Genomic DNA, 22,766 nt, shown 5'->3' with positions numbered 1-22,766 from the left:
CTGGACCCAGCCCTGCACACTGCCAACCAGGCTCACCTACAGGCTGACTCAGGCACGAGGGCCCACCAGGAGCACACACAGGAGACCGCACAAGGCTCCTATAAAGGAGTCGCAGAGGGAGGAAGACGCTTGGGGCAGCCACACATCTCCAGCTGCTTCCGGGAGAACTCAGCCGCCCCTACCTGGTCCTGCCAGGGACACTCGCAGTAGTGCCCACACCCACCTGTCTTTCTTACACACATGCATGCCTGACCATCCTTCTGCATCCCTCACCACAACCATCATCGTTCCCTGCTCCCCACCCAGCTCCTACAGCCAGCAGTGAGAGGCGAGGTGTTGAGGCCCATTTTCCCCAAAGTCAAGCCCAGGGAGGGCTGACACTCTGCCCCTGGGGCCACACTGCCACTCTGAGGGACCAATGCTGCTGGGAATGGCAGGAGCCCATGAGGGAGACATGGGGTAAAGGCTGGTCACAGAGGGTTTGGGGGTGGTGGGCAGTCTGAGGGAGGGGGGAAGAGGGAAGGAGAGGAAGTTAAATGAGAGACACTATCTCATTGAATCCTCACAAAATATTATTCCCTTTACGTAGATGAGGGAACAGAAGCTTACAGAGGGAAAGTGACGAGTTTACACAGCCAGTAAACAGCAAAATGAGATTTGTACCCAAATCTCTCAACCGGAGGACATTTTACTCCCCAAGGGACCTTTGGCAGTGTCCATAGACCTTTTGATTGTCACGAATGGGGAAGGGGTGCTACTGACATCTAGTGGGCAGAGGCCAGGGATGCGGCTAAACATCCTACAGTGCACAGGACAGCCCCACAACAAAGGATTCTCTGGTCCAAAATGTGCAGAGATTGACGAACTCTGCACTTGCCCGGAGTATTCTTTACCTTGGCCCCTTTCTAGACTTCCCCTGGCCTAAGAGATCTGGGATCCATTTGCCCAGGGGTCACAGGAAGGAACAAAAGGAACAACTGTACACCCCATTCCCAGCTTAGGTACCAGGGTCAGTGCTCAAGCTATAGATCTGACAGCCACAGTCACCAGTTTCCCGCTATGGCACTTCTAATTTCACCCTCCCTTGTCCATTGGAGAGAGGAGCTCTGATCTGTGGAAAAGATAGCCTGCCGCTTGCACTGTTTATCATCGCTCCAAAGCCGGCTCTGTGCCCCGGTTAGGTTAGTTTCCAGATGTGGCCACAAGATGGCACCCCAACCCACCAGGAATGTGAAGGTTCTGGGCCTGGGAGAGAGCATATGGCATGGGCCAACCTGGACCAAGGCCTGGGGCTTGGACTTAAGCCAGTTCCAGAGCCTAGCAGGACCAGATCTAAGGCCTGCAAATGCCAGGTGTGAGAACATAGGCCAAACTTGGCTTCAGGACTCCCTTCACCTTTTTCTTGTCTATACCCAGCCCCAGCTCGTCCTCCAGCCCCTCTCATCAGCCCCCTCCTCCAGCCTGAACAAGAGAAATTACAGAGCTGAAGTGTTACGATATAGGGCTTATGATTTTGCATATCCATCAATAAAGAAACTGACGTATAGAGAAATGGAATAACTTGCCCAAGGTCATAGGTTGTCAATGGTGGAGCTAGGATTTGAATACAGGTACCTCGGTTCCAGAGGTTTTGCTCTTGACCACTGAATAACACCACCCCACTGGTAGTTCCCTGCACCCTGCGCTGCTCCCCGCCCCTCAACAGCCAGTGATCCCAAAGAGCCTCTGGCACGGGGCCACAGCTTTCCTCTGCCAGGGAGGGGGCACATGGCTGTGAATAAGGGGGATTGCTCACAAGTGGAAAGGGGTGAGGTCCTCAGCTGGGCTGAGGGTCTGTGGTTAGTGGTTGCTGGTAAGAAGCTAAGGCTCAGTTCAGCGATTCTCCCTCCCTACCCCATTTCTTTGGGGCTTTTTCCCTTTTTTTTTCTATGTTGCCCTCTTGATTTTTCTAGGCTTTCTGCAAATGCCAGCCTTCTTACAGTGTGAAGGGGAAGTGAGAGAAGGGACTTTTGTGTCCCTGCTTAGGATAGAGAAGGGGGAGAGCCTTTGAGGCCTGGGGTGTCATCAAGGATGAAGGTGAGAATCCTAAAGTGGGACAGCGTGGAGCACCTCATGGGCAGCTACCCTCTCCCACCTGGAAGGCTCCTCTCTCTGAGCCTTCTCTGCTTGCCTCGTAGGGGGTTTTAGGTGCGATAGATACACTTGCACGCTCCCCCTCCCTCCAACCCTGGCCTGCCTCTTTTACTAGCCCTTCAGGGCCAGGCCTGACCAGGGCCCCTAATAACCCAGCTTTACCCCTTCTAGGAGCCCTCGGCCTCTCTCTGCCTCTCCCTCTGCTTCTCCCCACCATCTGGGGCATGCTTCAGTTCCCCGTTATGGCTCACCATGGGGTAGTGGCCTGAGTGGGCCCTGCACTGACTCCCCGAGAAACCCTGGGTAAGTCTCCCTTTGACTCAGCCTGGGTTAAGGGCTCCAGACTCCTATGGCCTCTGACACTAGGATGCTAGGATCCTAGCCTCTCTCCTGGCCTTTCTCAAATCATCCAGCCCTTAATGAGGAGCTAGTGTACGCTGGGCACTGTGGAGGAAGCAAGCAAGAAGGAGGCTTGGAGGACCTGATAGTCCTTTTTTACTGGGAAATAAAATAAGCTACAGTGAAGGTTAGGGAGCTGTACTCTGATCCATGTGGTCCTGCAGGAGAGGGAAGAGGTGGAACCCTGGTCCCCTATGGTTGGCAGAATCGCAGAGGGCTTCCTGGGGAGAAGAGGGACTAGACAACTGGCTGGAAGGAAGGGAAGGTTTGGCGAGGCCGCTGTCTTGTCTCTCCCCATCTTGATTTCTCCCAGGTGTGTGTGTGTGTGTGCGTGTGTGTGTGTGTGTGTGTGTGTGTGTGTGTGTGTGTGTGAGGGGACTCCATTTCTCTGTTTTATCACCTCCTTGGATTGGGGCAGAACTTTCTGAGAGAACTGTGTCCTGGGAATCTGAATTTGAGCCAAGCTGAGCTGCACTGGGTCTGGCTTCCTCATGGGTAGGGGACAGGGCTCACAATGGCCAGGGTGAGAGGGACACTGAAACGCACTCTCATCCCTGTATTACTCTGAAATAATTGTATTGAAGGAGAAGAAGCCCCCATTTATAAGAAGGACACAGATCAATCTCTGGAGTGAGGAGGTACCATCCTGGCCCCAGACTCCAGCTCTCTCTTTGCCTCTGCCCATCTCTGCCCCTGTTTCTGCCATAACTCTGCCTCTCTGTCTTTCCCCTTGTCCTTCTCCCACCCCTCATCTCTTGCTCTGCCCCTCGCCCCTCTCCAAACCTCTCCATTCCTCCAAACCTTTGCTCCAGCACACACAGATTTCGCTGGGCCAAGTGAGGAGAGAGATGTCTGCTGCACAGCTTCATCCCCAGGCCCACAACCAGGTCTGTGGGTCATTGTCGAGGGACAGCTGTCTGCGCAATTAGCAAGTGCCGACAGGTAAATAAGAGCCTCACGTCTTCTTAATTAAATAGCCCTTTGCCCAGGCAGCCTTGTGTTCGATTGGGCTGGGCTGGATCAATAAGTCTCTTTCCAAGTGCGGCCACACCTGGAGCTGGGCCTGACCTCCCCAGCCTTGCCCAGACCCACCTGCCCACTTCTCTGACTGCCCGGAGCCCCTGGAGGGCAGGGTCTCTTGTGCCCCTGTGCCTGGGACAGAGCCTGGAACAAGTAAGGAGTGAAGGAGTGATTGCTCGATTGAGTAAACTGAGGCACCGCCAGCAAACGTGGTCCAGGAAGCCTCGGAGGCCCAAACTGCAACTCCCACCCCAGGATCAACTGCGAAACCAGGAATCACAGCAGGGGTCTGCTCCTATCCAGCCCCCAGACACAGCATCAGCTTCCCATCCAGGGCAGCTGAAGCCCTACGGAGAAAGGGGGGCTGTCGACGTTCACGACCACTAGAGGCAGTTGCTTCTTCTGACCTCTAAGGACAGAATGCCCTTTCACAAGGGATCCTCACCTAAGGATCCTGGGCTAGTGTGGGAGGATCAGTGAGCTGGGATCAGGATGGCAGAGCGTGTGACACTCATGGGAGACTAGAGTCAGCCTGGAGTTAAGAAGGGCCCAGGGTCAGAAAAGCGTCGAAAGGGGTTAATAGGGGTCCAAGATTATTGGGTTTTTAGTAGAGGGCTTAGAGGACAACACAACCTAGTACAGGTGTGTGCTGTGTATAGGGGAGCGCGGGGTGTGTTATTTTGGAATCCATGCAAGAGGGTACCTATGGAAGCGTCATGGGGGCTCCAGGTTCCCTGCAAGGGTCGGTATTGAACAGCTGCTTGGAGCGGTCAATACTGGTGCGGGTCGAGGTTTCTCTGATAGCGGTCAGGGCCGTCTTGTTTCACTAGGGAATCAGACAGTCCCTAGTTTGGAAAGACAGGGGCGGGTACCGACGCCCTTCTCACCTCGGTCTGACCCTGGGGCGCGGGTTGAGACGTCTCCCGGAGCCCCCGCCCACTGAGTGGCGCTCCCCGGGGGCGGAGCGTCGGCGGGTCCCCCGGAGGCGCAGGATCGGTGCCGGGCTGGCGCCCCCAGCGCCGGGGTTGAGGGAGGCCGGGCTCCGCGCGGGGCTGGGAGGGGGGCGCGGAATCAGGGCTTTTTAGGACCCAGCGCGGCACCTCCCTCCGGGGGCGAGTGCGGCTGCGCGCGCCGTGTGCCAGTGTCCGGAGAGCGGCGGGCTGGACGCGGACCGCGCGAGCGAGCAAGCGAGCCAGCTAGCCGAGCAGCAGCCCCGGCAGCAGCGGCGTCGCGGCGGCGGCGGCCGCTCCGCGCCTCGCCTCCCCGGCCTCACCAGCCTTGCCTCGCCGCGCCCGGACCCGCCACCCCCGCCTCCCCGGTCCGACCGCCGCGGCCCCCTCGCCTCGGCCGGCACAGCCAACAGCCTGCCACAAGCAGGGCGCAGAGGCACCGGAGTCAGTGCCCGCCGGCCCCGCAGACGGAGCCCAGCCCGGAGAACCCTTTCCCGGCTCCGCGGAGCTCCGCAACAGTCCCGGAGCTGTCCCTTCAGCACCGCCGCCGGAGTCGAGTCGGAGCGCAGCCCAGCGGAGAGCCCCAGGTCCAGCCGGAGCGCACCGAGCGCAGCGCTCCGCAGCAGGAGCACGGAGCAGCAACCCTGGTGCCCCTGCCCAGGGGGCCCGCCATCTCCTCCGAGAGGCGGGGAGAAGGAGCGAGGAGGGCGGGCGGGCGGGCGCGCCCGCCGCCGGTGGGGAGCAGGCAGCCAGGCAAGGAGAGGGAGGGGGCCGGAGTCCGCCCTGCGCAGCCGGTCCACGCAGGGAGGAAGGCAGCGGGCATCCATCTCCCCCACGCCGAGAGCGTGCTGCGGCGACCACCTCACAGCAGAGCGCGAATTTCCAGATTCCTTCTCCTCCCCTCCCCTCCCCCTTCCAGGGGCTGGTCTTTGACCGGCCCTGGAAGCAGCTGACCTTCCCCCCAAAAGCTTTGTGTCGATTTCTCCATTTTCCCGCTGAGATGGGGACGGGAGCCCGGCCCCCCCACCCTCTTTTCCCTCCTCCTGGGGCTCGCCGCTGAGCGCCGCCGTCCCCTTCCTCCCTTCCTCCTCCCTCTCTCCCTCCCTTCTTTCCTCCTCTGCCTCCTCCGCAGCCGGACCAGCTCCCTCCCACATCTGGCGCCTAGAGACCCTGGGGATCCCGCGCACACGCCCTTGGACCAGCACCCGACAGAAAGCGCCCTGAGGGGCTTGAGTCGCTCTGGGGGTAGCCAGAGCCGAGGTCCTCTGTCTCCCCGACGGCTGGGGGGAGGGGGGAGGAGGTCGCGCGCCCCCCTCCCCGGCGCCAACTCCCCCTGGCGGCCGCTCCCATGGGTGTCGCTGGGCCGCGCCATGCCTAAGGAGGCGCCGCGATGGGCCAAGGGGACGAAAGCGAGCGCATCGTGATCAACGTGGGCGGCACGCGCCACCAGACGTACCGCTCGACGCTGCGCACGCTGCCCGGCACGCGGCTCGCCTGGCTGGCAGAGCCCGACGCCCACAGCCACTTCGATTATGACCCGCGCGCCGACGAGTTCTTTTTCGACCGCCACCCGGGCGTCTTCGCGCACATCCTGAACTACTACCGCACTGGCAAACTGCACTGCCCTGCCGACGTGTGCGGGCCACTCTACGAGGAGGAGCTGGCCTTCTGGGGCATCGACGAGACCGACGTGGAGCCCTGCTGCTGGATGACGTACCGCCAGCACCGCGACGCCGAGGAGGCGCTGGACAGCTTCGGCGGCGCGCCCCTGGACAACAGCGCCGACGACGCGGACGCCGACGGCCCCGGCGACTCAGGCGACGGCGAGGACGAGTTGGAGATGACCAAGCGCCTGGCACTCAGCGACTCCCCGGACGGCCGGCCCGGCGGCTTCTGGCGCCGCTGGCAGCCGCGCATCTGGGCGCTCTTCGAGGACCCCTACTCATCCCGCTACGCGCGGGTAAGTGACAACTTACCCATCTGAAGAGCGGGGCGGGGAAGTCAAGGTCCTCTGCCTCCCGAGGGCAGGGGTGGATTCGAAAACTGGTGCCTAGGGAGTCAGAAGTGAAAGGGGGGTGTTTGTGCGTGCGTGTAAGCGACAGAGTGACTCTCCTGAAGGGTGACTAGCTTTGTACATATGTAAAGTCTGTGTCTGTATTACAAATTTAATGTGTATGGGTGAGTATGAATGGGTGTGTTTGTGTGTATGAGTAGATTGTGTGTGTATATTTATGTAAGTGTGGTGGTGTATATTTGGGTGGGTAAGGTATGTAGTGGGAATGAGTGAGCATGTGTGTATGTTTGAGTGTGCAGGAGTGCCTGTGTGTGCATATTTGCGTCTCTGCAGGTGTACAGGGTGAAAGTGTGAACTGTCCTTTAGATGTTGGTGTGGGGAGGGAAGCTACAGCCCTTCTTCTCTCCCAGCTAAGGGCCACCTGGACCCAGCCAGGGCCCACAGAAGAGGGCTTGAGACCTGGTCTGCTGCCTGAGAGAGACCACCCCTCCCCAGGGAGCAGCTTCAGGCCATGGGGAGATGGCCAAGGGGGAATGTTTATGGATAATTAATTGGTAGCTAGTTGGGGAGGGGGCTGTGATCCCTCTGAGACCTGCTCCTGGGAACAGAGCCTGTCCTTCTGCCTTGTCAAAAGGAGAGGGTGCTTGAGGGGGCCACTGGGCTTCTGCCTATGCTTCCTCTCGGACCTGCCGGGGCAGAGAAGGGGTCTACGGGGGGATCTGCGAGGACAAGTTTTGTGAGAGGTGGGTGTGTCTTCATCAGCCACTCCCCTTTAGTGACAGCAGCTTGTTGCCAGGGAGAAAGGGCACCCTGCTGCCGACCTTGGCCCCTCAGATGGCCTCTCTGACCACTTTCCTCAACTATAAAATGGGAGAGGGGGTCTGGTAAATTCTAAGCGTCCTTGCTGCTTTAATTGAGCCCCAAAGGGAGACACCAGCCATCTACGCTGGAAGCCATCTACGCTGGAAGACACGTCTTGCTTTTGCTGGGCTCTGTTCTCAGAGGCCTGAACCAAGGCTGTGGCATGAGGGGAGGGGTCAGAGTTGGGATTTAAAGCAGAGCCTCTCCCCCATGTGTGAGCTACCCACCAACCCCCTACCAGTCCAAACACTGCCTCTGCTGCCCCACTCTCCTCCACTGCTCCACATCCCATGCCTCCTGCCCCCTGGAGCCCAGGGATGGAGGTTCGGGCAGGGGAGGGGGCAGGAGTGTCTGCCCAGCTGACTCCAGTGGGCAAAGGGGACTGGAGGGTGGGCACTGAAGTGTCCATGGCAGAGAAAGGCTGTGTGTAGGCACAGGCCTGGTGGATGTGTTACTGAGATAAAACACTCAATGTTTTAGCATCTGAGGGAGGGGGCAGCAGGTCTTATATATTAAACCTTAGCTCAGATGTGCATGTGTGTGTGTTTGGGGGAGCACAGTAATAGGGAGAGAGTTAGCCCCCCTGTTTTGAGGACCCTGCCCAAGGTCACCTGGGGAGTTAGAGGCCAAGCAGGATTGGAACCCAAATCTCCTGGGACCCCATCCTCCACCGCGCTGGCCCCCAGCTCCCTGCCATCTCCAGAGTGGACTGAGACGCTCGGGGGTCTCCCCTCCCCTCCCCTCTCCTGACAGAGGCCACCAGAGCCAGGGGATTATGTAACTGGAGGCTATGGCTGAGCTGTGGGGAGGGGCAGGAGGAAGGGGACTGGGAGGTTGAACTGGCACATGTGGGGCGGGGGGGCATGCGGGGCAGAGGCCTGGGTTAGAGCAGCTGCCCATTCAGCCTGCATTTGACCTCGGACAGCATCTCACCGTGACCATCACCCCTTTGGCCCCAGAAGCAGAGTAGGCCCAACTTCCATAGGGTCCTCTCAGCTTTCGGGCTCCCCAGCAAGAGGCTGGGTCCCCCCACCCCTCTCCTTGGGCTCAGCTTTAGGGCTCTGGCCTGTGCCCCTGAGTTTCAGGATAGGCAGGGGTCACGTGGGGCACGTTCCAGCCCTCTGCCCTGTCCATCTCCTCCCACTGGCCGTTCCTCTGCTTTGGGGTGGCCGTCACCCCATGCAGATAAATGGGTTGGATAAATGGGGCCTTGTTGAGGTACAAAACCTTACGGAAAAGTCCTGGCTCTCTCCAGTGTCCACTGAAGAGCAGATTCTGAGGGAGAAGCTGGGCAGTAGGTTGGGGGGTGGAGGTGGGTTGGAAAGTGTCATCCCACAGCCTATCTGTGCCACCTTCCTTCCCCCGTAGGCACACAGGGCTGTTCTAGCTCCCTTGGGTGACAGATGAGGACACTGGGGCCTGCCCAAGGGCACGCAGGAACTGAGGGCAGAGCCTGGATTAGAACCCAGGCTTCCCGCTGCACGCCCGGCTGGCCTAGCTGCATTGCGCTGCCTCTCTGCAGCGCATCTGCGCAGAGCCCAGCCGGCTGCCCGCCCGCCCTGCCCCCTCCATCGCTGCTCCGCCACTGCTGTCACCTTTGTTTACCCCTCCCCACGCGGGCCCCAAGCCGCCTCAGATTCGTGGGTGGGGATTTTAATGTTTATTCTGGATTCGAGACCAGAATCCTGTGTGTGACACTGTAGATGTGCATGAAAGAAAAGCTGTATGTGTGAGAATCTGTGTAAGAGAGATTCTGTGTGGGTGTGAGAGGTTCTTCATGCATGTGAGAAAGACCATATGAGTGAGACTCTGGGAGTGTGTGTGTGTGTTTGTGTGTGTGTGTTGAGACTATGTGAGAGAGATTCTGTGAGTCTCTGTATCAGAGAAATTCTGTGTGAATGTGAGGGAGACAGATTCTGTGTGTTTTGAGAGATGGACTTCGTGTGTGAGAATGAGACTGCGTGGGAGAGAGTGCGTATATGAGAGAGAGAGACTGTATGTGTAAGAGAGATGCTGTGTGTGTGTTTGTGTGAGAGGGAGAGAGGGAGATTCTTGGGGTGTGTAAGAGACTTGAGGTGAGTGTATTTCTGTGTGTGGCAGGCGTGACACTGTGAGGCCTTGCATGTGAGGCTGTGTGCACGAGCCCATCTGTGTGTGAGGCTGTGTGGGGTGAGGGCCCAATGTGTGACAGGGACCGTGTGTAGTGAGGGGTGTGTGAGATGGAAGCTGTGTGTGAGAACCTGGTGTCAGTGTGGCTGTGTGTGCTCGTATGTGAGAAGGCCCTGCATCGTCTGGGTGTGTGTGCCTTGAGGAAGACGAAACTCCAGACCAGCCTCCTGCCTGCTGCCTCCATCTCCTGGGACTCCTGAGCTGCCTTAGGGAGCGGTTTTGCACCCCATTCCCCATCCTCAGTGGAAATACTGCTCTAGCTCAGGTCAGTTGTTGGTGCACAGGCCAGGCAGTGAGGCCACCCCTCTGCAGGCCTTAGCGGTGGCCCTGGGAGATAGGGGCTACTTGGCTGGGGTGGAAGGTCCCATCTGAGCACTTCGGGAGTGACTGTACTAGCTGGAGCCGCGGGTTCCCTGGCCCCTCTCTCCTCGGGTTTCCTGGGCCCCCAGCCCAAGGGGGTAAGGGGTGAGGAGGTGAGCCGGGACAGGATAGCCCAGCTTGTCTTCTGGGGTGAGGGGTGCTGTCCCAGACGCAGAAGCAAAGGATGATGATGACGCTTTGCGGTAAGGGCTTGAAGGGGCTTCCTGGGACTATGCGAGGGAGAACTACCCCCAGGGGAGGTAACACTGGGACCAGCTTTGAGGGGCAAGTAGGAATTAGCCAGGCGAGGGCAGGGAACGGCAGTGCTAGCACGCAGAGCTGTGGAGATATGGGAGCAGGCAGGGCTGTGCTGGGGCAGCCCTGGCTTGAAACCTGCCCTCCTGTCTTCCCCGGGGACCAGCACGGGTCTGAGGCTCTTGGCTTTTAGCTATGATTTTCATGTTGTCATCAGGAACATTGTTGTGTCAGGTCACACACCACCAATGGCAGTCCCTGCGCTGCAGGCCAGAGAGTATCTTGTGTGTGTGTGTGTGTGTGTGTGTTGATATCTGTCCCCCAAAGTCCCTTGACTTTCTAATGACAAAGAAGAGGCAATGGCCGCACGCTTGGGAAGCCCCTCCTCCACTACCCCATTGCTCAGCTCTCCTCTGATGCCAGGTCTGCGTCTCTCTGCCTTGTCCTCACCTTTTTGGGACCTGATGTAGTCCTCTCCCTCCTCAAATCCCTGGGAAGGAATCTCACCCGGAAGCTGGGATGCAGAGCCCAGCCAGAGACTTCTGGTTGTCCCTTGGGTCCCATGTGACACCGGGCTCTTGGCCTGGCTTGGCGTACAGAGGGAATGGGGACAGAGAAGCTATCAGGAACTTCCTAAGCATCTTGCCCCCCACCTCAGAGCCCACTCCCCCAGGTCAGGGCCCCACTTTGAGTCATGGTAACATGTGAAGGAGACCCATGAGCAGTGGAGAAGGGCTGGGTGTGTTCCCCTCCTGCCACCCCAAGTGCTCCCCACCACAGTGTGTCCCCCATTCAGTGTTTTTCTCCTTCCCACGATGCTTTCACAGGTGTCCTCGTGTCTTTGAATGGTACTCCAGCCCCCCACCAGCTCCCCTCCCAGTAATGAAAATCACAGACCAAGTGTCTTCTAGTCAGAATCTTTCAGCCTCTTCGCCTCTAAAATGGGCATAATGATAGAATGTGTTCCGGAGGGTTGATGGCAAGAGTAACTGAGTTATCTGCATCTTGGCGCAGCGCCCCAAGCCGCAGGGCCTGACATGCAGTAAGAGGTCAATAAACGTTGGCTGCTGTTATTACTCCTTTTGGTTGGATTATCCTTTTACTTCATGACTCTCTCTAGACTCCAGCCTTTGCCCTCTGTCTCCATGTCCACTGTCCTGGTTCCAGCCACCACTGTGTTCCTCAGGCCCATCTCTCCTGCAGCTTCCTGACTGCTCTCCCAGCTCCAGCCCCTGGCCCTTCCATTTCATCCTCTTCTTGGCAACCACAGAGGGCTCTTCAATTCACAGATCTGTCAGCTCACCTCCTTGCCTGCTTAAAACCCTTTGGTGCTTCCCCGGCCCATAATGTAGCCCTCAGGCCCTGCCTGCCTCTCTAGGCTCCTCTGGCCTGGCTCTCTCCATCACTCTCTGAGCTCCAGTCATCCTGGCCTCATTTCAGTTTCTTGCACATGCCGGGTCTCCCAGCCTCAGGGCCTTTGCATAGGCTGTGCCCTCTGGAGCACTCTTTCCTTCTGGCTTGCCCCTCTTTATCCTTGGCATCCCACCTCAAACATCAGTTCCCTGGCAATGGCTTCCTGGACCCCACAGGTTGGGTCCAGAACCAGAGTCCTTCCCTTCGGAGAAGTGATCTAGTTTGTAATAAAATGTTCATTAGCAGCCTTGCTTGATTCCAGTTTGTCTCCCACTCCGGAGTCTAAGCTTCTTACATACTCAGTATAATAGGAGGTATTATTAGGACACATGAGGAGGTTGAAGCCCATCCACCTCAACTGGATGAGGAGTGCTTTATCCAAGGTCACATGTGAACACGCTACTTGGGGACTGGTTCAGAAACCCACGTCCCTAACTCCTGGCTCCGTGGCTGGGAACCCCATCCACCTTATGACACCTCAGGGAGTGTCTGGAGTCTGGTTCTCTGGGGGCAGGAATCTGTGCTCCCTAACTCTGGGCGTTCTGACTCTGCCAGAGCTTTGGAGGAGATTGGCTTGATCCTCCCAGAGAGGGAGGCGTGTTTCCTCAGAGGTGGGGGAGGGGGGCTGGTGGGGGCTCTTTCCAGGGCCCACTGCCTGGACCAGGGATCTCGGGGCCTCCCAGGGCGGCTGAATATAGTTATATGGCTATTCTGAGCAGTCTCATGACCAGTGCATTTGCTCTGGACCAAAAGGTCAAGCCGCTGTCTCCCATCAGCCCCCGGGCCAGCCTGGCCACACCCCTGGCCTGAGCGTCCCATCCCTGGGTGCAGGCTCCAGGGAAAGGGGGGCCTGAGAGGCTCCAGGGACAGTTAGATGCCTGATCCTCGTTCAGGGGAACCACTTGTGTGGGAGGGACCACCTTTCACATGCAAGGGACTGTTGGGTACTCCCAGGCCACCTCTAGCCACTGCCCTCATCTGGTGGAGGAGGAAGAGGCTCAGAGCGGGGAAGACACTTGCCTAAGACCACACAGCCCATCAGCGAGGCTTGAACTCACACCCCAAGCCTCTTGGCCCAGGACCTGGCCGTTTGCATTTCTTTGGGCTCTCAGTTTTAAAAGAATATCAAATCCTACCTGGGCACACTGTTCTCCTTACTTACACCTCCGATTTCCTCCCTTGAGTGAGGGAGAATCTGCAGTTACCTGCCCTCCCACCTCCCTTCCCCACTCCCCTCCCAGGGCCCAGTACAGCTGGTCAAGACCTCCCTCAGCCATTCAACCCAGACTTGGTCCAAATCCTGTTATCATCCCCCAAGCAGGATTTTCCAGAAGCCCCTTCCTTTCTTGAGTCACAGTACTAATGGCCGCTGTTTACTGAAGCACTTACTACATGTCAGACAGCCTTAAGGGTTTGACGTGCATGTTCTCATCTAATTCTCATCCAAACTCCCATGGAACTGTACCATTATTATCATACCAATGCCACAGATGAGGCTGCTGAGGCTCAGAGAGGTTAAGTAATGTTTCCAAGGTCACTTAGCTCACGAGTGGTGGAGCGGCATTCAGCTGTGGGTCTGCCTGACCCTGGAGCTCTGTCCATAACCACTGGTCAGTACTGCCTCCTGTCACTGTTGCAGGGATGCTGGGGTGTGTGGCTTACTGTGGCTCCGACTCGACTTTCCTTCTGGGTCCCGTCCTCCCTCACCAAACACTCTTTCCCAAAAACCTGTCTGGGAATCCTGCTCAGAGAGTTCTAGCCCCTGAACCATGGCAGGTGAGGGTCCAGCCTGGTGGGGTAAGAGGGTGCTCTGGGAGCCCCCAAGAAGAGGGTTTTCGGAAGGGGCCTCTACTGCCCCCAACAGCCGTGCAGGCAAACAGCAGGGGGCTTGGGAGGCTCAGAAGTTAACAGGCAAGAGGTGACGTATGGTGAGCATGCTGGCTCCTCAGCTCGGCATTCAAGGCCTTCTGCTCTGGAAGCTGGACGTGCGTCCCGCTGCTCCCTTCTGCCAGGCTCCCCGCTGGCCTCCTCATCTTCAGCCCTCATTCCAGCCTCTAGCTTTTGGCTCATCCATTCCCTCTCTCAGCTGAACATGGAAGCCCATCCCCCGAGGTCCCTAAGGCTTAGCCTGGCTGCTCCTGCCCTCACTGACCTCCTCTGGGAGTGAGGGGTCTGGGTTGGACAGGAAGTCCCCAGGCTTGCATGATTCCAGCTGGAGGTCAGTGGGTCAGCTCTGGGGGCCTGTGGCTGGGGACAGGCAGGCCCTCAGGCTTAGCATCCACCCAGGGACATGGAGAGATGAGGCCACAGACAAGACCCCAGTCGTAGGTATCAGGCAACTACACCAGAGCAAGATCTGTACCCAGGCCATTAAGCCAACCAGGCTTCCGTAGGCAAGTTCCATCGCCCCTTCAGGCTGCAGTTTCTCTCCCTGTGAAAGACAGAGGACCTTCTAGATGACCACCAAGTCCCTTCTCCAGTCTGACACTCCAGGAGTTTAAGAATTCCAGGCTGCAGCTTCCCGGAGGCGCTGTGGGAGCCAGGTTAGGCCTTCCCTATTTCTCCTTCCACATCCTCTCCAGGGCACATGCGAGCTCTCCCGGTACCAAGCGGGCAGGAGCCCAGGGATGGGGGTCTCAGAAGCTTCCTCCGACGTTCGTTCAGGCCTGCTCTCATTCCTTCATTTAAGGCATAGGAAGCCCGTCCTGCCAGGGGTCGCCACGGACGCGGGGCCCCTGTGAGCCATCAGGCATGTAGACTCATCCAGCCCTCTCGTGGCACAGCCCCGGGGGTGCCACCTCTTTCCAGTGTGCTTGCTCAGGCCCAGGGGTGGCACCGGCCGCCCTCTTCTCCAGGCCCTTCTCTTGGCTGGCTGCCCTCCAGGAGCTGCAGAAAGGTGCACTCAGAGACGAGAGGCTATGCCAGGCAGTAGGGGCTGGAGCAGAGTGTGGGGTCCAGCTCCACTGGTGTAGGGGCGCTGCAGAGAGGGGGGCAGTGAGCTGTTGCTGTGCTGGATGGGCCGGGGCTGGGGTAGGGGTGTTTGCAATAGTTGCTATGGGGGCTGCAGGGGTGTTTGCTGGAGGACTCCCACCCATGGGTGACTCTCAGTTTACCTCGGATGCTTCAAAAGGTCAGGCTCCTGGGCTCTGTCCCTGGAGAATTTGACTGTTAGATCTGGGAGGAGGTGGTCAGGATGCTTACTCCACTCCCCGGAGAAGCTGCTACTCAGAGGGGGAGGCCCTGCCGTGGGGTCCGGGACGTGGGGGCTCTTGCTACTCAGTGTGGTCCTCTGACCAACAGCATCCCCGTCACCTGGGCACTTGTTAGAAATGAAGAGTTTCAGGCCCCGGGCCCCCACCCCCAGATCTACTGATTCAGAATCTGCATTTTAACAAGATCCCCAGATGAATCATACGCACATCAGATTCTGAGAAGTGCTGAGGCAGGAAACGGTTCCCAGTGGAGGGGAAGTATCAGGACACAGGCCTGGATGGGCGCGTGCGGGCTGACAGAACTTCACGGGTCAAGACATTGATCTTTCCTCACGCCCAAGACGTTGACATCAGGGCGATGTGCCTGGGGTGGTGATGCCCCAGCTCAGTAAATGACAGCCGCATCCATCTGGGTGCTCAGACCAAAAACCTCGACACCGTCCTTGATTCCGCTCTTTTTCTCACGCATCAGCAAATCCTGTCGTCTCCCGGACCCACATCACCTCCACTGCTACCTTCCTGGCTGAAGCCGCCATCTTCTCTCCCCTGGATCACTGTGAACCGTCCCCCCTGCTTCTGCCCTTGCCCACGCCTTCTGCACAGGGTAGCCAGGGCCCTCCTGGTAAAACACTCGTCAGATCTGGCCACCGCTGGGCTCTGCTCGTTCTGACTTCTGGTCTCACGGGGGGAGAAGCCCCGGTCCCTGCGAGGGTTATAAGGCTCCGCACGAGCTGCCCGCACCCCACCTCCCCCCCCCGCTCTCCTGCCGCTCTCTTGCTCAGCTCGTCTGGCCTCCTTGGTTTTCCGCCGGCACCGTGCTTCTGCTTCTGCCTCAGGACCTGTCCTCTTGCCCTGCTTTCCACCTGGAGCCTTTCCCCTCACTATTTTCTCCCTCGCCTCCTTCAGGCCTGGACTCTGATGTCTTCCTCTCGGACTGCACCCTTGCGTTCCCTTCCCGCATTTTGTGCTTTCCCGTTTTCTCCTTGGCGTTTAACACCATCGAACCATATTCTACTCACTTACCTTGTTTATTGTCTCTTTCCCTCACTAGAATATAAGCTCCAAGAGGGCAGGGACTTCTGTCTCTTTTACCCGTTGTTCTGTGCTTGGCACCTAGAACAGGGCCGGGCACATAGCGGATGCTAAATACGTAATCACTGAGAGAATGGATAAGGAGGCCAGAGTTCAAGGCCTAGGTCAGACATCGGCATGACGCCTTTGAGCCTGTTCCTGGCTGTCCTACCCTTCTTTGCCTCACCTGGGAACACAATTCCTCCATCCCCCCAAGCCTGGAGCAGTGATGGAGAGGCAGAGGCTGAGGCAGTGATAGGAGAGCTGTAGTGCTCTCATCAGGACGTGGGGGGCAAACCGCAGTCAGGGCAGTGTCCCACTTGCTGCTGTCACCGCCCAGGGCCAGAGGAGGCTCTTCACGTCCTGGCCCTTCCATCTCTCCAAACTCCTGCTTCACTCTGCATCGACCCAACCACTACCCACAACCAGAGCTCAGAGGCTGAGAAACTATTTCCGAAAACCAGGACGCACAGCTCGTAGAATGGTGACGTTGCAGGGACACCGAGTTCCCAGGTACACTTGGTCCAGCCTAATGCCCACGTCTGGCTTCCCTTGGGACTCTGTTTCTCCTGAAGGCCAGCCACGTTCTTTTCCTCCCTCTCCCTCTCCCTCCCCAACTCCTTCTCCGTCCACCTCCTTCCCTCCCCTTTCCCCTATCATTATTCCCTTTCCTCTGTCAGCTGTGTTTGTGGGAAGTTCTAGGCATTAGTTAGTGGTTTTCAATACAGACTCTTCCCCTCGAAGGCCTAGGATGCTTTTTGTCCCAAATCCCCCTGCTTAAAGCCTCAGTCATGTGCTCAGTAGAAAGTGCATGAGCTTCAGGGCCGGTCCCCACTTCCTGGCTACCTGATGTTGGCAACGTGCCCTGGAGCCCCATTATCTCCTAAGAGTACGTATGGCCTCTCGAGCCAGGAGGCCTGCATTGGAATCCCGGCCCCACTTCCACTTCCCAGCTGTGTGACCTTGGACAAGTTCCCTAACCTGTCTGTGCCTCAAGAGAGGGATATTAATAGCACCTGACTCACAGGGAAGTTGGGAGGATTGAATGTGTTAAGCACTTAGCCCAGAACCCGAACCGTAAGTGCTTAATTATCGTGGGTTCCATTATTGTCTTTTTAACAGCGCTTGGCTTTAGAAGAGCCAAGCCCTCACCTGTTCACCACCTGCTTCCTTTTTTCAGCAACTGACTCTCCCTTCAAATACCTCTCTAGGGATCCCCTCACCTACTTGGCCCCGGGGGCCACTTCTTCCAGAATCTGTCTCCCAGGGACCAGATTTCAGTGGTCATCCTGGAAGGCAGGCCTGGATTCTCTCTTGGTCCTGCCACGAGTCTGCTGTGTGTCATGGGCGGGTCATAGCCCTCTTCAGAGGGCTCAGTCACCCCATCTGTTGTCTTGGGCCACTCGGCCTCCCTCACCAGGTGTCAGGGGAATGAGAGCGATGGATGATGGAACTTCCACCTGCGGGGGGAGGAGGAGGGAGGGCCATTGACATCAGGCTCTGATCGGGAGCCAAGCGCGGGGACCTGAGATGCTGACAAGTGTGCCCGTGTGGTGGGGCTGGTGGACAAGAGCCATGCATCACAGCTCAGGGCGTTGAAATGTCTCCTCTTTACAGGGGATGCTCAGGCACAGCCAGCAGTGGCAGCGGGGGCCAGGCAGACCCCAGGAGCCTGGGGGCTAAGGCCTGGGGCTCCTGTTGGCGCCACTGGACAGTAGCCGTTCTGAGGCTGGGCTGCCCCGCCAGGCCAACGCCAGGCTGGGTGGGGATAAGCTAATAGTAGCTGGGGCAGCCCCACACAGCTGAGCTCATGGGGCCTCAGGAGCCAGCCTCACTGGGCCCAGGCTCTGATGCTGCTTCGGACCGGGCCACAGCAGCCAGAGGAAACTCACTCAAGCCTGTGCAGGGCCTCGGACGCCCCTTCCACCCTGGCTCAACCCAGACCCTTCCCCTGCCAGCCTGGCAACCCTATTCCTGCTCTACTTTGGCTCCTGCCTGTGAGCCCCTGGCCCACTGCCTGTGATGCGCCCGCCCACCACTTCCTTCCTTCCCCATCCACAGTGCAGGAAGGGACTGCTCTCCCTATACCCCTACTATCCACATAAAGACAGTCTATGTAGTTCCCCTGTCAGGGGCTGCTGTTAGCACTCATTCATTCATTCCACAAATATTTATTGAGCACCTACTTACTAGGTTGCTGGCACTGCTCTAGAAGCTGGCAGTAGAGCAAAGAATGAAACAGTCAAAAATCCCTGTCCTCAAGAAACTTACATTCTCACGCAGGGAGAATAAAAAGAAACAAACGGTTACATGGACTATACCCTGTGTCAGATGGTGAGGACAGCTTTGGAGATAGAAAGTGGAGGGAAGACACAGGAAGTGCCGGAGGTGGCAACTTAACTCATGTGGCAGGGAAAGCCTCCCTGAGCAGGTGACGTTTCAGCAAAGACTTGCAGGCGGAGAGGGAAGGAGACATGTGGCATCTGGGGAGCAGGGCGAGCAGGACATACAAAAGTCCTGAGCGGGCGTGTGCCTGGGGCTCGAGCACAGAGGGAAGCCAGCGTCCTGGGCTGGGCTCGGAGAGCCAGGCAACAGCGGGAGGTCAGAAAGAGCAGAGCTCCCCACAGCCCCCTTGGGCCCCCGACACTGAGCACCGCCTGTGTGTACCCTCCCAGCTCTCAGCCGTGCTCACGCCTGCACTGCCGTCCCCTCCCCTCTCATGGCCACAGGGGCTGCACAGTCTGGACCTCCAGGGAGCCGGGCCTCAGGGAAGGGCTCCTGCCTCACCACAATCCAGGGCCTCCGTCCTCCTCTTCCTAAAGGCCAGCTGTGCCCAGGGGGAGACGCTGGGGCCACACAGGGCTGCCACCAGGCTGGGGTGAGCTGCTCTCTGAGGGGGTGTGGGGCTGGAGGGAGACTGGAGGGGGCCAGTGGTGAGGGGCCCTTCCAGGCAAAGGTCCTGTCGGCACTTGCCGGTGGCAGAGCCCTCGCTCCGGGTGCGCCGAGAGACATGGTTAGTGTGGTGGTGACGGGCCAGACTGGAGCCAGACTGCGGGGCTCCGACTGCCAGGGTCCAAACCTGTCTCCGCCGGCCGTGAGCCCTGTGACCTCGTAGGCCTCGGCCACCTCGGCTGCAGAGGGTGCTCTGCAGACGCTGGCCTCACCCGCCCGGGGGGTTCTGAGAACAGGGACCTGACAGCTCTGAAGACGGTCGCTGTAACGGTGGGGGGAGGCTTCGGTGGTTCCCCGGGGCCCTTCTCTGCCCATGCGGGTGGTAGAGCGGGGAAGTGGGACTCCCTTGGGCCTTGTCACCAGGGCAGGACTGAACGTATGTCAGACCAAGCCTCCCGCCAGGGCCACCATCTTAGCACTTAATGTTTTATGTTCAACCTCAGGGGCTCTCTGAGCCGCTGAGAGGAACACGGTCACCCGCTGGGTCACCTGGAGGCAGCCAGCGCCCTGGGCCGAGGGCAGTGCTCTTGGAAGCGCATGTGGCTGTCATCTGCTAAGGGCCAGCCCCGGGGCAGTGTGTTTCTCCTCGTGTTGCCATGGACGCTCCTAACTTGGCCCCTGACCAGCCCACACCCCTGGAGCATGGCCCTTGTCCTTCTGGGTCTTAGCACCCTCATCTACAACGCGTACATAAGGGCATCACCTGCTTCTCAGGGATGCTGGGAGAATCCACTCAGACCAGAGGCAGAAGGGTAGTTTGTGAGAGAGAAAATATGGTTCAGAACAAGGCTGTATGTGGGAGGAGACCAGATCCCAAGGGCAGGGGGAACGTGAGGAGGGGACAGGGTAGAGGCGAGAGCACAGGCCTTGGCCATGGCCAGGCCAGGGTTCTGGTGCCCCTGCCTCAGGGTGGGCTCGGGCAGGTGGCATCTGGCTGAGCCATTTCCTCCTGTGAAATGGGGAAGAGTCCCAGAGGGGCAGAGCCCCAGCACAGAGCCTAGCACGTGGGAGGCACTTAGCAGGTGTTGGAGCTGACTGCCTGGGGCACATCAAACCTGGTCCTGGGTTCAGATTCCCCAGGGGAGCTGATATAAGGAGGTCCTGGATGAGCCACAGAGACAGGGAGGCAGGCCGTGGAAGCCTCGTCCGGTAGCCCCATAACGTCAGGGGCACGAGCCGCTGTCACCAATGATATATTTAGTGACACAAAGATCAGAAATGCCAGCTGCTGGCTTCCCTTCTAGGCGGCAGGAATCGTGTCTCCCGAGGCCTGGGGGTCACCGAGAAGATATTTTTTCCCTGACGGGCAGTCTGGGGATCTGAGTAAACACCTCGGAGTAAGAAATCACTGTGGTTTGTACTGACGTGATGCGTCTTTCCTCTTTCATGGCTCTACGCAGACCCTGCTGTGCTAGCCTAGGAGATCCCACCCGTCCTGTCTTTGCAGACTGCCCAGCCCTGGCCTCCAGGCACACCAGCCGTTCCCCCAGGATATGCCCTAGTTCCCCTGCCTCCTGCCTCGGCTTATTCTGTCCGCTCCACCAAGAATGCCCTTTCTTCCACCTCTGCATGGCTAAGATGGAGCCGTCCTTCAAGGGCAGCTTGGAACAGGCTTCCCCTCTGGAGCCTTTCCCGATTCCCCTCCTGAACAGCTGCTCTCCCAGAGGACTTTTCCTGCCCTTGACCCCGCTACCCTATTGGGGTGACATGTCTCCCCAACCCAGCTGCAGCTTCCTAGAGGACAAGGACCACCTTAAGAAATGATAGTGCCTGTTACATAATATGGAATCAATAAATCTTTGCTAAAACAATGTACCTCACAACAGCCCTGTGAGGTAGAAGGATTAGATATTATCCCTGCTTTATTGAGGAAGGGAAACATGGCCAGGTCTTCTTGGGGAAAGTAAGAAGGTAAGCTAGAGCAGTGCTCGTGTTCCTTTCTGTGCTCTTATGTTTAGGTTCCATGGTCAAGAATGAGGTAGTTGGATAGACAGATGGGTGATGGACAAGTGGATGAAAGAATGGATAAAATGATGGGTGCGTGGGTGGATACGGATGAATGGATGGGAGGAAGGATGTATGAAGGGATACCCAGCTGGGTGGGTAGCTTGGCGGATGGGTGAACAAATGGATGGATGTGAGGGTAGATGGATAAATTTCTAGTCTCTTGGCGTCAAGGCAGGAGGGGAAGTCCTACCTGTCACTAAATGAAAACATCCTAGAGGACGGGGTTTGGAAGCTGAGGACTTCAGGGTGGAAGGCAGGACGGAGCCACCCAGCCCCTGTGTGGGTTTGCTGGATGTGAGGATGGTTTGTGGAGTGAGGGAGCTGAGAGCTGGGGGCAGGGACTGACCTGAGGGACTGGCTCAATCTCAAAGGTGAGAGGCTCTGATGGAGCAGACCCAGGACAGGCTGGAGAGAAGTTACAGGCAGAGCCATGTGACAGGGAGGAGTTTTCCAGACAACTTGCGGCCACTGGAGGGCAGGCAGTGAGTGGGGGATTGGCCTCTGAACCCCAGGCCGCACTGAGCATAGCTGTGATTTCAGTCTGTTCCGGGGTGGGGAGGCCACTGTTCCTCCTCAGGTCCCCAGCCATGGTGAGCAAGGCCCCCCCGATGGCTCTGGCAGGAGGTGCTCAGCCCCCTGGCTGAGGAGGGGCCCCTCCTGAGGCCCTGGACGGCCCTTGCTCAGGGATACTGAGGTCCACGATCACCCAACTGCTTTTTTGCATCAATTCCCAAACTCTAGACGTGAGCTCCAAGACTTTCGTTCTAATTGCCTAGCAAGGGCCAGTCAAGGGCCCACAGACACAGGGGGCCAAGAGTTGAGCTTGGCAGGGCCTAGTGGCTTAGCTGGGAGCTAGCTGGGAGCAGACTCTTCCCGCCGGAGCTAAGGCTCTCCCTTTGCACAAGGTACAGTGCTGAGCACTCCAGGCCCCCTCCCCAAGCCCGGCTCTAGTGTTCCCCAGCACCGGGCTGCACCCCACCCCCATCCACCACGCGCGCGCGCGCACGCGCGCACACACGCACACGCGCACACACGCACACACACACACGCACACACACACACACGCACACACACACACGCACACACACACACACACACACGCCCCCGGCGATCTCCCTGGGAAACCAGGTCCTGATGAGAGTGCCTGGTGCGCTGCTAACCGCTCATTACAGTCACAGCTGCAGCTAAGTATAGCTCCAGTACACACAAGACCAAGACAACAATGGAGGGAGAGTCTATCCATAAAACAGCTCTGCATGCAAACACACAAACATCTGCACACGCGTGCTCCCCGCACTGATGCACACGGATGGCCTCGGACACTCAGGAACCCAAAATTGCAGCAACACAAAGTTTCATTCATTCACTCAGGCATTCATTCAATCAGCATTTGTTGAGGGGCCAGGAGAGTGGTTAAGAGCGTGTGTTCTGGAGTCACACAAAGCTGGGTTTCGATTTCTAACTCCATCACCTCCCAGATGTGTGAGCACGGGCAACTTCCTAAACCTCTGCGAGCCACAGTTTCCTCCTTTGTGGCATTTGGATGGTAACCGCAGTAAGGACCCCAGAGGTGGTGCAGGAGTCAATGAGACAGGGTGTGTGAGAGTGCTAAGGATGAGTCCAGTTCAGGATGTAGCACACAGTAGGTGTCTTTACCCTCACTACTGAATTCCTACTATGTGCCTAGCTCTGTGCTGGGAACTTTATTTAAAGCTGTGATTTCCAGAGGTGGCTGTGAAAAGTGGAGCCTGGTGTATGATAGGCATGCAGTGAATGTTTGATGATTGACTGCATGAACGAATGATTGAAAGCTGCGTCCAAGGCTGGCCGGATGGCGTTGGAGCTTCCTTCCCTCAGGAGGAGTCCACCCTCACTGGTCTCTCATCCAGGCTATGTCTCTGGTAGGATCGAGATGTTCTTGAGGGTAACACAGGGACCCTAGAAGAGGAG

At 58.0% G+C, this 22,766-nt stretch overlaps 1 protein-coding gene across 1 annotated transcript in view; it reads left to right on the top strand.

Annotated features, from left to right (window-relative positions):
- The first annotated feature begins 4,691 nt into the window (after nt 1-4,691).
- Nucleotides 4,692-22,766, top strand: part of KCNC1 (potassium voltage-gated channel subfamily C member 1) — a 44,895-nt gene continuing 26,820 nt past the window's right edge. Inside the window, exon 1 of the mRNA XM_060303452.2 lies at nt 4,692-6,462. Within this exon, the coding sequence (XP_060159435.1) occupies nt 5,893-6,462 (570 nt within the window). The 5' untranslated portion in view covers nt 4,692-5,892. The remainder of the gene's footprint in view (nt 6,463-22,766) is intronic.

Source organism: Globicephala melas, chromosome 8, assembly GCF_963455315.2.
Source record: "Globicephala melas chromosome 8, mGloMel1.2, whole genome shotgun sequence".
Classification (NCBI taxonomy): Eukaryota; Metazoa; Chordata; class Mammalia; order Artiodactyla; family Delphinidae; genus Globicephala; species Globicephala melas.
The sequence above is the reverse complement of the archived record's forward strand: the minus strand, read 5'-3'. Positions and strand labels throughout refer to the sequence as shown.